The following is a 16,567-nucleotide window of genomic DNA, read 5'->3' as shown; positions in this document are numbered from 1 at the left end:
ATAAGATCAAAAAGCACGTATTTACATACACATCATCACACAAACAAAAACATATTGTGAACCTATCTATGGCACGCCAAATTCACAAAAATGAGAGAAACCTAGTTTCACAATTGATAAACTAGTTTTATCGACTGTAAACTATAGTTTACAAACCGTAAACTATAGTTAACGATTCGTTAAGTATAGTTTTCATCTGTAAAACTATATTTAACGGTTGTTAACTATAGTTTACGAATGATAATCTAAGTTTATCTGTCTGAATAAAGCGTTTACAATAGATTTTGTTGATAAACATAGATTCACGTTTGTAAACTATAGTTTACAATCGTAAACTATAGTTAAGAGTTGTTAATCATAGTTTCACAAATCGTGAAACTATATTTATCAGATCGTTAACTATAGTTAACTGTTTGTAAACTATAGTTCACAAATCGTGAAACTATATTTATCAGATAATCTATGTTTTGCAATCGCAAAGATTGTTTTCGGTGTTAAGTATAGTTTACGGTTGTGAAACATAGATTATCGCGTTTACTATAGTTTACAGATGTGAAATATAGATTAACGTTGTTAACTATAGTTTACAGTCCGTAAACTATAGTTTACAACCGATAAACCTAGTTTATCGATTATGAAACTATGATTATCTCATTTTTGTGGATTTGGCGTGCCATACCTATCCCAAAATAAAAAATTATGTATAGAAATGCGAATCGAATATAATAATATATATTCTAATAAATCAACATTGTCCATCTACTTTACAATTTAGTTGTACAATGAAAGTTCTAAGCATCTTTTTTTGGACTACGGTGCCAAATTTTTTTTATAATTTTATGCTGGAAATTTTATGTTATTGACTTTTGACTCTTTATGATCCTCCCAATACAAAATTAAAATATTTCAAAAAATTATAAGTACCAACTATAATTTTAACAGCATTAAAATATATATATAATCTCACAATGTTTTTCAGTACTCTAAAACCTTTTTCCACCCAAGAAGTGAAAATTTCAGATATCAGAGTATAAATAAATCAAAGCAATCACAAAACTTTTTAAACAATTGTAAGTGCTTTTATAACATATTTTCAAAAATCATAACTAAAGTCTTTCAGTCTCTACGTCGCATGGTAGATTGGAAATCGCGTCGTAAGGAGGAACTTTTGTGCCGCAATTCTAGAGTAAAAACTAAATATGGCATGGAGATATCGAACAGTATTCAAGCTCAAAATTACTTATACAAAATGCTAAAGGTTCTTTTAAAATCAATAATCATTGAAGATTTAAAACTAAAAACAATATATTAAATATTTTGCTTATTGTCAACAACAGTTCGTCATCAAAGTCACTATCTTTTTCATTCTATACCGTTAATTTAACTGTTAATTCAACTCCAAGACTTGTATTGTTCTGCCCATGCTTTGGATCTTTGAGGGTTGCAGTATGTGCAGGTTGATTCATCTGTCCGCATAATATGACCTATATCAAAAACAGTTTTTTTTTTAAAAAAATAGTGAAATAGTTAATGCCTAATAAAGAAATTTAGAATACAGAAAATAATTTGCATGGCAGTTAAATTCACTGAAGACAATAGAGTAAAAAATGTAAAAAAAAAAAAAAAAAAAAAAATAGGGAAAAAGTTACTGCCTAATAAAGAAAATGAGAATAAAGAAAAGAATTTGCATGGCAGTTCAATTCACTGAACAAGAAAAACGTTTTTTTAATTACTAGCATTCTACAAGCTACAAGGATACTATTTCATTTGCATGTAGAAAATTTAGTTCTATCTGCAAAAGTGTACGCCGATAACATACCTTTATCACATCTTTTAATGATAGCTGGGTCCATTTTCAGTTCAATATTTTTTTCTTTCAGCGTATCTTGGGTCGCATCACTTTCCTTTGCTTCCCTGTAATTTAATCGCTTTGCTTGTTGCCTGTCTTGAACACCTCTGTGGGAGTCTCTGTTCATTTGTTTTGATTGTCCTTTGAATCCTTTTTTATCCTTACGGTTTTGATCATCCCTGTAACTCTGCGCTGAAGGTTTCCAGATTTTTCCAATTTCTCCAGCGATAGACAAGGTCGGCACAGTATTGGGTCCTTTAAGACTTACAACCGTAGTAATTTTTATATTGCAGGAACCACACTTACCTTTGCCGTTTGGTAAATGCGAAATGTGTCCTAAAATAAAGTTGAGAAAAATACATGTTTATACTTCATCATAACTGAATGAATAACATTTAATTCTGAAATTACTAAATATTAGCAAACATAAGCACTTACCATATTTACATTTGAACCAAACACCCTTTTCCCATGTAGCTTTAAAAGAATTGGCGAAGCTGCTCTCTATATTCTTTGTTATGGTTTCACCCCACACAATTTCGTTTCCACTCTTTATAGCTATAAGATTTAAAATCTTTTTTAACTCGTCATCTAATGGCGACTTTCCAGCCAGAAATGGACGTATTTTTGATCCATATGTAATCATGTAAATGTTTTCTCCAGACAAGGATTCGGAATTTGATAACAATAAAAACTCTACCAAATAGACAAGTTCTTTTAGAATAGAGGAGACATTTTGTATTTCTTGTTTGGTAAAGCAAGATCTGTCAACAACAATGTGATGTTTCTGTCCTTTTTCATATCGTGTTTCTACGCTTTTCAACAGCCAATCCCGAATAACATAAAGTTTTGTTGCCACGTGTTTCTCTTCTTTGGTTCCTTCAATGACAGAACCAGACATGAGCTGAAGAATTTTATGTACAGCTGATAAAATTTCAATTTGTATCAAGGCAAGCTGTATTTGGTGAGACCCTGGGACATATGTTTTTTCTTTTACTAATGGTAAAATAATTCTTTTAACAGTTTCGTCAGTTTCTCCTAAGGACTTGGACATTTTCAGTACTCTCTGATGTTCACCTTTGAAATTACTGTAAGCAAGTTTTTCATTTAAATATTTGGTTATTTCTACAATATTTTTCCTACTCTCCTCGTAAACACTTTTATACCTGTCTGTTCCATTTACCGGTTTTTCACATGAAGGGCATGTTTTAACATCAAGAATGCTATATGGCCTCTTTTCTTTATTGAATATGTAGTTATCTAAAGTTTGTGCTTCAAACGTATGCCCACAACTGTCTAACGTAATTATTTGTTCGTGTTCTTCAAGGCAACATTGTTGTCCTGTCGATTGCATGACGCATACGTTGTCGCAAATTTTACAGTAAGGGGGACATTTTTCTCCACAAAGTCCAGGGCATTGATGACCACATTCTCTGACCTTTACACAAGGAAATGTACATGGAAGGATACTGCATTTTTCGTTGCAATGCTTAATGCATTTGGCATGCTTGCATCCCCTTGCACATCGTCTTTCACATGGATCGCAAATATCCCCACAAATTTTGGTGCAATTTGTATGGCGGCATGAAAACTCGCATTTTTTCTTGCATGATGGACATCCTTCCACACACTTTTGCTTGCAAATGTGTCCACATATAAGTGTTTTTCCACAGGTTTGTTGGCATTGTATGTGTAGCCGACCTTCCATGCACTCCCCACACGCCCCCGAACAAGCATGGCCACACAAAAGAATCACATTGCATTTCTCTGTGCACAATGGGCGAGCTCTGATTTGGAAACACGGACCTTCCATGGTATGTCCACAAATAAGTACTGTTCTGCATATTTCTTCACATGGACGATGTTCTTTCATTTGATTGCATTCCCCACATTTTCCTTGACAAGTATGCTGACAGGGAAGCATTTGATTACAAAGTTGCATACATTTGAAATCAGAAACATCTTCGGAACAAGGCATTATATTTTCGTGCTGACAAGTTTTCATTGGTTTCCTGGTAAGTTCCATGCATTTTCCACAGTCCTTAAAACATTGTTTTTTGCATATATGCCCCAGCTGGCAAATTGTTTTATTACATGGCTGTGTGCATTTATACGTCTTATGTTCTGGATCTTTATTGTGACAATTTTGCAAGCACTGGTGGCCACATTGTAGGTATATATTGCAAGGCTTTCCACAGCCACCTAAAGGCATTTTGTCAAAATCTGTATCACTTTGAACACAGCAGATGAAATCCGAATGATTTTCACATCTCAGCTTCAATGCTTTTCCAAACTTATCTTCACTTTTGACCATACCAATAATTTTCTGCCACAATTCACTTTCTTCTTCAAAAACACTAAAATTGCCAATGACAAATAAGCCTTTTCGAGCCCTTGAGAGAGCAACGCATATCCTGTTGTCTATCTTTAAGAATCCAGCTTTATGTTCTTCATTGCTTCTCACCAAAGATAGAATGATGATATCACTTTCTTCTCCTTGAAAATTGTCCACTGATGTAATTTTTACCCCTCCAGATTCATGTTTAGGTATTTCTTGCTTCAAAACTAACACCTGACCTGTATATGGTGTGAGAATAACAATATCCTCTGGTTGATAATCTTGATCTAGTAAATATCTGCATAATCTTTTCGCAAATTTAGCTTCATGCAAGTTTGACCGACTTTTTGTTTCGAGGTTTTTCTCCTCGGGTTCATCATGGTCAATAAAAAACAAATTTGATGTAATTCCACGTACTCTATCATAATTAAGAACACACGGATGATCCTTTAATTCTGGATATATGTGTTTCATAAGAACAGAAATTTCTGGGCGCATTCTGTGTTGTAAATTCAGAGTGACAAAATTCAACTCATTAGTAACCATTCTTTCAAATAATGATATTTCAAGGTTGTATTGTTTTGCTAATTTATAAACAGTAGGTGTAGGTCTCAGTTGTTTGTGGTCCCCAATAAGAATCATGTGTTGACATTCAGAGTTGATAGTGGTAACAATATGTGACTCCAGCACTTCTGCTGCCTCTTCAACAATAATGATTTTGGGTTTAATGGACTGCAGAATACTCCGAAATTTCGCGGCCCCGGTTGTTGTCAAACCAAGAACGTCGGCTCCTGCCATTATTTCAACACTTTCCAAATCTAGAGCTTCTTTGTAAGCTTTACATTTTTCGTTGTACTCTTGTTCAGTTTCTTTTATTGATTGTTTCTTTGCAATTATGTACTGATCAACCCAATATCTATATAATCTTCTTCTGTCGTCTAAAGATAGATCCCAAACGTCTTCAATGTCTTCACTTTCGTTTTTTGTCATCGCATCACTGCAGGTCAAAACCTTTTTGAGTTTTATTCGAATATGTTGTTTGAAAATATGTTCCATCCATGTAGACCTTTCAGAAAGGTTTAAATTATCTGAGAGAATTTCTACAGATGCTTTTGAAAGAATAGTCGTCATTGGAGATTCAATTTCATTTGTCCTCCAGTCAGTGTTACTTCTGTGTGGGTTGTCTTCATCAATAATGCGGTCATCAAAATCCTCGTCATCGCTTTCACTGTCTTCAATTATTTTCCCCTCAAATATTTCAGCGATACGATTGCAGCTCTCTGTTGATCCATCAAAACATAGCCACAAAAAGAAAGCCTTTGAAGACTGTGCATACCTCTGTATCTCCGTAATCAGTTTACCCAGAAAAGGATGGACAAATGATTTCATGACTTCTTCGTCTATAATTTCTTTTTCACTCGCGTGTAAAATGGCTATTGAATAATTGATTTCTTGAACACACCTGGTCATTTCAACTTGTGCAAACGGCATGCGATGATGATTAAGTGCATTGTTGTATTGTTTGAGAATTATGTCCAAATGCCTTTTCACCCCCGCCCTAAATTCTGATAATAAAGCTTTGAAAAGACTCCCCCTTTGTCTTAAATTTAATCGCCAAGGATTTTGATAACGGTTGAGTAGTTTCAATGGTATGGGGTTGATTTTCTTGCCTCTGATTAGTTCCTGTTCCCACTGTATCAGTATGTCATATTTCTTCCTCAGAGCTTTTTCTTCTTCAGTTCCTTTACCAAAGCTCTTGAGGAGGGACATCTCTCTATCAATTTCTAACCATTCATCAATGGAAGTGCCGTTTTCTTTTTTTAATTCTGCAAAATGTTTTTTGGAAACAACAGCTTCCAATTCTTCGATGGAAAGAATGCCTAGTTTTACACTTTTGATTTTTCTGCTTACACTTTCAATGGCTTTCCGGTGGTCTTCCATATCGTGATAACAGTCGTTTTTGTCTCGCCTGCGACGAATGTCGCGAAGCGAGACATAGCGACCATAGATTCCGTCGTCGTCGTCGTCGTCGGCGTCCAACTTTTGGTTAACCCAAATGTCAAAGTTTTATAAACTGCAATAACTTTCTCAAATTTTATTCAGTCTTCTTGAAATTTGGACACAATATTCAGTATGGATAAAAATTTATATCCCAAGTATGATTTTGAAAAAAAAAATTCAAATTTTTCCGTATTTTTTCCTTAAGTTGGACTTAGTTTTTTCATGATAATTTATGGTGAAGACCTATATTCCAGCAACTATAAGTTATAGGGATATGATAATTAGTCAGTGGATACATCATGGGTAACCACAAACGTCAGTACCAGAATTAGGTCATCTTGACCTACATTTTTCTGCATGAGTGACTTTGGTTAAATTTTTGGTGGAGGTCCATATCTCAGCATCTATAACTTATAATGGCATGATGATTTGTCATTGTACAGCTAATAAGTAACCAACAACATCAGTACCAGAATTAGGTCATTTTGACCTACATTTTTCTGCATGAATGACTTTGGTTAAATTGATAATGGAGGTTCATATTTCAGCAACTATAACTTATAGTGGCATGATAGTTAGTCAGTGGATACATCATGGGTAACCACAAACGCCTGTACCAGAATTAGGTCATCTTGACCTTTTTTCTGAGTGACTTTGCATAAATTTATGGTGGAGGTCCAATCTCAAACTATAACTTATAGTGGCATGATAATTTGTCAGTGGATACATCAAACCACAAACGCCTGTACCAGAATTAGGTCATCTTGACCTACATTTTTCCGCATGAGTGACTTTGCATAAATTTATGGTGGAGGTCCATATCTCAGCAACTATAACTTATAGTGGCATGATAATTTGTCAGTCTACACATCATGGGGTAACCAACAATATCAGTACCATAATTAGGTAATCTTCACCTACATTTTCTGCATGAATGACTTGATACATATACAGTGGATTTGATTTCAAAATGCAAGTTCAAATTATTGCGACTCATAACACGTTGCAATATTCGCAATAATAAAAACATCACAATAATTTGTGAATTTACAGGGTATATGTATATATATATAAATGCCAATATAATCGCCAAGGGATTAGATATTAAGTCAGCTGTTCCATTTCTTTATTATTGTATTTTTGAGTTATTCCTTCTGAAATGTCAATAAATGCTTCAGTTTATCAGACAATCATTTCTTACTAACCACAGCGACAGCAGGCGAGACACAGGGTTGCGGGCAACCCTTACGTACTTTTTCTGTCATAGACGGCCTGTGATAAAATTCGCGCATATTTTGCCTTTTTTCTGTACGAAGTTAAAGTGTACTCTTCAAGTTCCGGAACTTTTGATCGAGAACCAATTCGAACAAGCTTTTTGGTATATTTTTTTATGCCAAGAAGAAACTGGTCTAGTGCATGATTAGTATAACAAACTACCAAAATTGGCTCTTGTTTTTCCTTTTCAGCCCAAATATCTCTATTAAATAATAACATTTGTGCAATTTTCATTCCAAGGAAAGTCTTTCCGGTCCCTGGGGGACCTTGGATCAATGCGATTTCTTTAGTTAAAGCTAACTGAAGAGCTTTATGTTGCGAATGATCCAAATGTAATGTCTCTGCGGAAGGCCATTTTGATGTACTGAGTATTGGAATCTCAAATCGATCTCTGCTTTTAATTTCGGAACAAGAAATGTCTACAGGTATCTTATCAGCGTCTTCTCTTTGAAGGAGAGTTGAAAAGTCATAAAGCAAAACGCCTGAAGACAAAAGATATTTGGGAGGCTTTGCGTTTGCTTGACAATGTACAATATACTTTTGAAATGGCATTTCTTGTGTTATTTCTTTCATGCCCTCCAGTACATGTCTGTAAGCTTCGAAGTATGCAGTGGTTTCAGCCACAACAAACAAGTTATTTGCTGTTGCTTTTTCAACATTGCTTAGATCTTTTTCTTGAAACTTGACTTCTATTTCGCCATTTTCCAACATTCTCTCATTACGATCTGTAACACTTGCAAAAAGAATATTTTGGAAACCATCTTGAGACAAACACAGTAGTGCCCCATACATTAATCTTCTTGAAGATTCCCACCGTACATTTCTAAGCTTTGTCATATCTAAACGTATCAAATGTGCGATGCCCTCATCTCTACACACTGGGCGCACTATCTGAACGTTAGTATAAATTCTCACATCTCCAACTTTTTTGCGAAGATTTTTGGACACTGATTGCTTTTTGTATTCCTTTATTCCATCTCGCAATGGCCGTAAAAAATCTTCTCGAAGCAATCTAAACTGAATATCCAAGTAATGGTCCAAATTTTCATATCCACCTTTTATTTTGTTAGCCCTTAGAAAGGGCTTTTCATTGAAATCAAAATCTTTCATTTCGGGAAGGACGGAGAGTTCTCTGAAGTCTTCAGGTGGTTTTAGTGATTCACTATCATCATCTGGTATTGTTATCGTCTTTTTATAATCGCCTTTTTGAATCCCATCTTTTACAGCTTTAAATTCTTTCATATTTGTAATGACCTCGGGTTTGTAATGAAGGATTCTGTCAGAATTTTTGTCCACTACTCTATCTAAATATTCTATTAAAATGCTCCACTGAGATACATGGCTTTGCATTCGTTGAATTAATGTTTGGGTCAACGAACAGACGTTTTCCATTAAAGAAGAAAATTCAATGTCTTGTAACTTTATTTGCTCAAGTTCTATCTCTCCAAGGAAAAGGAGAAGATTAACCATTATGAAATTCGATGTATCTAATAGAGCCACAAGTTCCAGCTTTGTTTGATGTTTTTCGGATCGGAACGATTTCACAAGAAGTGAAATTACCAATATCATCCAATCTGGTTTTAATTTCTGACTTAAAAGAGAACTAAATCCATTTCTCTTTGTAACTAAAGCTACAAGAATTTCGTCAGCATTCCTTGATGAACTGTCTAAGTCTTTCAGTCTTTTGTAGCCCATTCTACGGATTTGTACTTGATTGTGCGTCTTTCCCTCATTTAAATTTTCATCAGCATTTTCGTTGTCTGTCCATTTCTCTTCGTCTTGATTGTAAAATGGGAATCTCCTGAAATTTCTCCGCCCCTGAGAACGCCCTCGACCCCGATCATTAAGTCCACGGTGGTTATGAAGTTCTTTCTCATATCGACCGTGAGTTGATTGTGCATGACCTACTGATTTATAACCTCTTCTTGATGACCTGTGCATACCTGGCCGTCCCCTTGATTCTGTACATCTGTAACCTCGATGACTATGAACATAATTATATTCTTCATCCGAGATTTTGCTCGGTACACCAGATTCCATAAATTGTGATGAATCTACAAAATCCTCCTCAGAGTAAATATGCAAGGGGTATCTTTCTTTCTCCTCTGACTTTTCATTTTGCTGACCAATGTCTAATTCTTCCACGTCGCTATCGTTGCTTGCAACATACTTTGCAGCCATAACTATCTTTTTAAACTTTCATCACAGTTCCATGCATGTGTAGTACATTGTTGTCTTTTCACATTCTGAAAGAATATCAATTACAAAAGATTTGAATTAATAGTGTTTTCCTATAGATCCTTAACTGAAATCAACGACGAATTTTTTCAGTAACAAGATTCGTTGTGTCTTGCGTAATTTTTTTGTAGCATGATTAAAAATGGAAATAAATATAAGTTGTTACCATTTGAGTTGTTACTAACAATTAAGTTTATATTTTTGCCATGTGATATAATTTGTATAAAATTGTATTAATATAATGTGCTTATTGTCAAAAACCTGCCTCTATACATTCAAAACATGTAAGATTAATTATAACGTCTTTTAGTTTTTTTTCTTAACTATGCCTTTCTGCGTACCCGTTAACATCTAAAAGAAACAACTTGCCATGTATAATGCATGCATTAATCATCCATGACAACCCCTTTCAAAACATTGAAATATATTTACATTGTATAAAAGCCTTTTATATCCATAGAGTCTGGTGGGAGACTTTATTGACTTCAATGTCTTCCAACAATCTTTTATTTTGGTTTTGTGTCAGTATTGGTGTTTAAATCGCACGCATTCTAAGGAAGGCAAATTTTTAGCCCACTTTCATTATATAATTTTAAAGCCATTTTTGATTTTTTTAGATTTCGTCCGTCGAAACCTGATTGTGCCCGCAAAATAAAAAACAGAAAAAGGGTAGAGAAAAACGTTGATCGAAAAAAAAACCCGAAAGATTAGTCGTCATATCAGTTTGTAAACAGGAGGCAATAAAATTTTTGATTAGTATTACAAAGTTACACTATAAACATAGTCCTAACCCACCTGAAAATTTATTAAAACAAATTTCACGCTACACCATCATGGATCCAGTAGATTTTTTTTATAAAATGATCTTTTTGTCTAAATTTTGAATTTTTTTTTTATTTTTTGTTGGGGGGGGGTGTGTTAAGGCTCAGTCGGGGTCTGGAACTCAACAAACATAAATCTACACTCCCTGAGCATGTTTCCACATCAATATGAATGAACATTACATTGTTGTTCTAGAAAGATTTTTTGGAGATTTTTTTATATTCTGTTAAACTCTAATCGTGCTTAGGTGCCTAACCCTATTCCCAACGGTTCATGATTTAAAAAAATGAATCTATACTTAATTACTTATGTTAGTAAGTCTTCATATTAGTGTTATCTGTTCAGGCCCATTGATGACTAAGAAGATGTTTAACGACGTTCGATCCTGATATTTAAAGTCTTAAACTTTTTTTGTCAAGTATATTTTTAGTTTCTGCATACATAGCTTAATTAAAATGCAAATCAAAAATTGGGGGTCAATACGCTTCTTTTGGTGCTACAATACATTTAATATGACCTTTTTGCACTGAAATTTGTGTCTTAAATAAAAATTACTTTTTTGACGTTTTCCCTCCAATATTTTTATCCATTTAAAGCATGAAACAAAATGAACTCTAAGTTTGTTTTAAAAAAGACACTTAAAAATTGTGACTAAGAAAAAGTTTCAAATTGCTTCGCACAATTAATTATTTGACCTTTCTGCACTAATAAAATGTGATTTTTTCTGGTATTGAAAATTTTATAAGCAAGAAAATTATTTTAAAGTCTGAAACTTTTTCTGATTTTAGGTAAATAGGTCAAATTTATCTTGAATATTTAGAAAAGAACATCAAACGTTGGGGTATATGATTGTAAATTTTTAGATATTACTAAAAAAGTGTCAATTTTACGTTAAAATTGGCTCAATTTTCCCCCGGATTTTCAGCATATATTTACTATATTTGTCACACTTTGTTGATAGAATTCATAAGAAATAACTTAACAGATATTTCAGAACTAGTATAACACATTTCACTGCAAAAAAAACAGCTTTGTGTGCAACCAGGATGGGAAAATAGGAATCTAAAATTAACAGTACTGTTTTAGTTCAAAATGGAAAAACTGATCATTTTCGTCTAAAAAACCTTCCGCCACAAAATATAGTCCCTGGCTTAATTCTACTTGAAGGGAATTTAATCGCTGTTTTTTCATTGAATATACTTAAATTTGCATAGTAGAATTCAGATTTAATGTTAGAACTTAAAAATGATGCAGAATTTTATAAATAAAAGACCTTACCAAAATATGCTCAAAATCTCAGGATCGAACGTCCTTAAATAACGCAAGTGAGTTAAGGCTAAATATGGATATTTCTATGCAAATGAGCTAATAACAATTCATAAGTTGTATATTTTATGTACAGAGAAAGTTCAACTTGATTTTCTTATACATACTTAGTACCCACAGTTTATTAATGCAAGTGCACCTTATGACGTCATATTATGACTTCATTGTTCTCTCTCATTCAAGGTAAATAATCACATCAACAAAATCACGTCGGCGTAAGGGCATATCCTATCTAATTTAAAAAAAAAAAAACAATGTATAATATTTAAGGAGAATATTCTTAAAAATAATAAAATTGCTGCAAAAATCCTATGCACTTTCTCAATCGAAAAAAATTTAGGAAATTTACACTGGACTGTGAATTTTTACCCTGTTTAAACTTAGAACTGCACGAATGGTAACTAAACACTTGCAGTGCCGACATTTGTGCAGCAATATCTTAAATCCTTGGAATATCCTGCGTCTTTTAATACCCTGTATCTGTATAACAAATTGAGGTATGCCCTTGCGCCAAAGCAACTTTGTTAATGTTTCTTATAAACTTGTGTAGTATTGGTCGATGACGTCATAATATGACGTCATAATGTTTACTGGATATCGCATGTCGTGGGTACCGAGAATGTATTAGAAAACAAGTTTTAACATTTTCTGTGCGGTAGGTAGAACAATTATGGAATTTTATTAGATATTTTGCATAGAAACCTCCATATATAGCCTTAACTCACTTGCGAACCCCTACTAATTGTCACTTTTTTATCTCTTCTTGGAGGAGTAATTTGTCATTCATTTGAAAGAGAACTTGACTGTTTTTTTTTTCAGATGAAATTGGTCAAGTGGTTCTGGAGAAGACGATTGATACGATGACAGAGACAACGACAAAGGTTAAGCAAATTAATAAATGGGTCCCGAACCTCTGCTACAAATTTCACTGAGAAAATTTTCTAAATTCCTAACATTGATTTTCATGAATAACAATAACATTAGAACCACATAAAAAAGTCTGAAGTATCTTATCAGAAATGATTTTTATGTCAGATCATGATATGAAGATATTTTAATACAAAGAAAAAAAGAATAATAATTTATCATCACAACAATAAATTGAAAATAGCAGGTGTAGATGAACATAATACTTAGAATCATATCCATCATACCCATTAAAATCATGTAAGAAAATATCAAAAAGCTCTGCTTGATAAATCAGAAAATCGGAATGATATACGTTATAAAACTACATATTTGAGGAGGAATTATCTTTCTTCTAATTTTTTCTCCATTTGAAAAAAAAGTTTGTTCTAATAAAAATTATGTTTTTGGTACATGAAACTAGTTCAATTAATAAGGCTTATATGAGATTGGGTTTAAATATTGTTTTTAATTATTTTTTTTAATATAATAAAACAACTTGGGAAAAAATCGCAATAGAAATAGAAAATAATGTTTCCATCATATGTTTCATTTATGAGGTCTTAATTAGGAAACTCTGATCACGAAAACAAAGATATATACTTTGTACTTTGAAAGTTTTTTTTAATTATTTATTTATTTTACACAATCTGTTTCACAATCTATAATACAAAATTTAATATATTACAGATTGTTTTTTTTATAGAGAGAGAGAGAGAGAGGGAGGGAAGGAGCGTTGGCATGTTTAAAAATTCCTTTACATAAATAAGACTTTTCCATTTAATAACATTTTATGAAAACATTTGATTCCACATATTCCAGTTGGTGTCAAACATCTCTCTGTCACCATTCTTATATGCTAAATATTTTTGAGATTCATAAAAATGTTTAATATGTTAAGTCGCAAGTCTGACATCTAATTTTTTTTCTAAACACCTCATTGTATGTATATAATATTTTATCCATAGGGCCAGCAAGTTATGAATATCTTTTTTTTTTACTAGAAATCCCAAAATAAATCTTTGCTTTGTAAATGAAAGTTACAACCCTGTCCTTTGTTCACAATGTCTTTCAAAACTATTGAGGAAGGTCTGTACATTGTCACACTCCCATAAAATATGTAGTTTCTTCTTCCATATTACAGAAAGAACATAATTTATCATCTCTTTTCCTAATTTTACATAGATATGAGTTTGTACCTGATATTTTATTTAAAATTCTGTATTGAAACCATTGAAGTTTACTATTTTTTGTAATTTTAAATGGAAGTTTAAAAAACCTTTTCCATTCACTTTCTCCTAAATTAAAGATATCATTCCATCTTGTTTTTCCAGTGGGTTCAATATCATTTACATTAATTATTTCATAAAACTGTTTTGCTTTTTTACACTTTGAAAGAATATGAGTGTTTGACAAAATTAATGGGTTAGGTAATTTTGCAATTATATCATTAGTGTATGTTGCTTTCATTCATGCCTTTACAGCATGTATTATACCTGCAAATTCAAGCCTTACATTTGGATATATGCCACAAAATTCTTTATAACTATAACAGGAACCATTTTCATCTATAAGATCATTAATAAACCTAATATTCAAGTCATACATATGTTTGTTATAAATGACTTTCCCACCAATGACAATTTTAGGATTATAAAAAATTGGTATGTCTCCTGCAACCTTACATACATTATAGTGTTTATTGTTTAATTCAATCCAAGCCTCAAAGACATCAATCCAAAACTTGTTTTTAAGGTTCTTCATGGTATTTTTAATATATTCAATTGTACTTTAAAAGTTAATTATCTCTCTTATCAGAGGGTCGGTACGCTTTAAAATGTGCTAAAAAAGATCCCGTTATGAAGCTTGAGTCGAGGTCTTAATTTTAATATAAATTCTTTATTTGAATAATTATTCTTACAGATGCATCAATGAAATTTCCAAACGCTAATTTATTTACTAGTAATTTATCACTAACTTTTCTTTTGTGTAATTTTATCTTTTGAGCGACCTTGAGAGAGACCATTTCAAAAGCCTACCGTTTTTGTACATTGATATTGGTATGCTATCAAATGTCTTTTGTTAATCTGGCAACATGCCAGACAAAGCTTTTTTTACATATCATATTTAATTTAAAATAAATTCATACACTTAAAATACAGTCTATTGTTGTTTACTAAAATAAAACACTGCTATAAAAAGACTTATTATCAATGAAAAAATCTTTTGAAATGCTTTTATATTTCTAATAAGAAATCAAAAATGAAAGAAATAACTTTCAATATTGATTCGAAGAAAAGAGATAGAGAGGAATTTAATGAATATATTGAACCTTTCTAGTGTTTCTGCAAAAGCCATTTTCATAAGAGATAAATTTAAATAGTCCACTTTTATCGAAATACCATTAATATCAACAAATTATTTTTAGTATAACATTATAGAAATATATGCTCACAAGTTATTATGATGATCTTCCTAATCGATCTACCTTCCTGAGTTCCTACCTGCGCACTAGACACCTGCGCAGTGTCGTTTTTTAGAGTCACTGAAGATAGGGATCGTACGAAAGCCCAGAAGGCTCATTCGAGATTCGAGTTTCCAAATACGAGATTCGAAATTCGAGATTCAAAATTCGAGTTTCGAGAAAGATCCAAACGAACCAATCAAAAGCGGGTTCAACATTTGATTATTTCCCTTTATTATGTTTTTACTATCAAGAAATAATTCAATATAATTATATCAAATGGGTCATTTCATTAAATTTCAATGCAAGAAAAAGTGTTATATATATTTAAGGGAAATTTAAATAATTAATGGATTTTTGATCCGCAATGAATATTTCAATTTATATTATAGATTCTTAAATATTAAATAGATTACATATATCAGGAGTATATAATTATATTTTTGTATTGATGACAAATTACCGGCCGCCAGGAGATGGTCGGATATATGATATGAAAGTTCGAAGTCGCTGTGCGTTTCTGCGGAGTTAAAACAATTTAAATAAAAATTATTTAACATTAATATAATAGTATATTAAAAAGACGGTCTTAAGGTTAAAGAAAAACGCACAATAAACATAAAATTAAAAATTCTTATGAAGAATGAGGTAAATAATTCATCCAATACTGACTTAGAAATTTAGATATGTTTGAAGTGCGGAGAAAATTAAGACATGTGCTGGGCGTAGTCTAAATCAAAACCGCGTTATGTATATTACACAATTTTACTTTCTCTATTCAAACGGGATTTGTTGTACGTATTTATTTTAAAATGACGTGTACATATGTACACATATAAACATTTTGAAAAATATGGTTAAATGTAAATTCATTAAAAGACTTAGCAGGCTACAAAATATTACAAGATTTGGCCCTTAGCAGACGAGGATAATGCACGTTTTACAATGTGCCAAGAATTTTCCCGCTACAACTCATAGAGAAGAAATGAAGTGGCGGATCTAGAGGGAGTTTAGTTTTTTCCTCTAAGAGAGAGCAAGGATACCAACATATTTGCTGCATTTTTATTAAATTAAACTACACTGCATATCTACTTGTAGATTACATTTAATTTTAGTTTTAAACTTTTAATGTAAATGCCATACAGGCCCACAGTTCAAAAGTTGTTGACGCAGAGTACCAGGGGTTAATACTGAACATGCATTATATAATTAAGAAAATCATGCAATGTAGAGCACAAGCTTTTAATATCACGAGGATATATATTAAAAGATAAATATAAGATATTTTAAAAACAGACCACCATAGTCTTTAGTTGCTTCATAGAAGGAACATTAATTGGTTCGCGGC

At 32.4% G+C, this 16,567-nt stretch overlaps 1 protein-coding gene across 1 annotated transcript; it reads right to left on the bottom strand.

Annotated features, from left to right (window-relative positions):
• Window positions 1–1,016: 1,016 nt before the first annotated feature.
• Window positions 1,017–15,259, bottom strand: LOC134234076 (NFX1-type zinc finger-containing protein 1-like). Its single transcript, XM_062716142.1, has 6 exons — window positions 15,211–15,259; window positions 7,442–9,709; window positions 6,878–6,882; window positions 2,288–6,251; window positions 1,820–2,185; window positions 1,017–1,484 (listed from the first exon to the last, which is right to left on the bottom strand). Exons 2-6 carry the CDS (start codon window positions 9,642–9,644, stop codon window positions 1,393–1,395), a joined length of 6,630 nt encoding a protein of 2,209 aa, XP_062572126.1. The 5' UTR covers window positions 9,645–9,709; window positions 15,211–15,259; the 3' UTR covers window positions 1,017–1,392.
• Between the last annotated feature and the right edge of the window lie 1,308 nt (window positions 15,260–16,567).

Source organism: Saccostrea cucullata, unplaced genomic scaffold (assembly GCF_032062105.1).
Source record: "Saccostrea cucullata isolate Sc308-1 unplaced genomic scaffold, CSIRO_AGI_Scuc_v1 ctg221, whole genome shotgun sequence".
Taxonomy (NCBI): Eukaryota; Metazoa; Mollusca; class Bivalvia; order Ostreida; family Ostreidae; genus Saccostrea; species Saccostrea cuccullata.
This window is presented reverse-complemented; position numbering and strand designations above follow the sequence as displayed.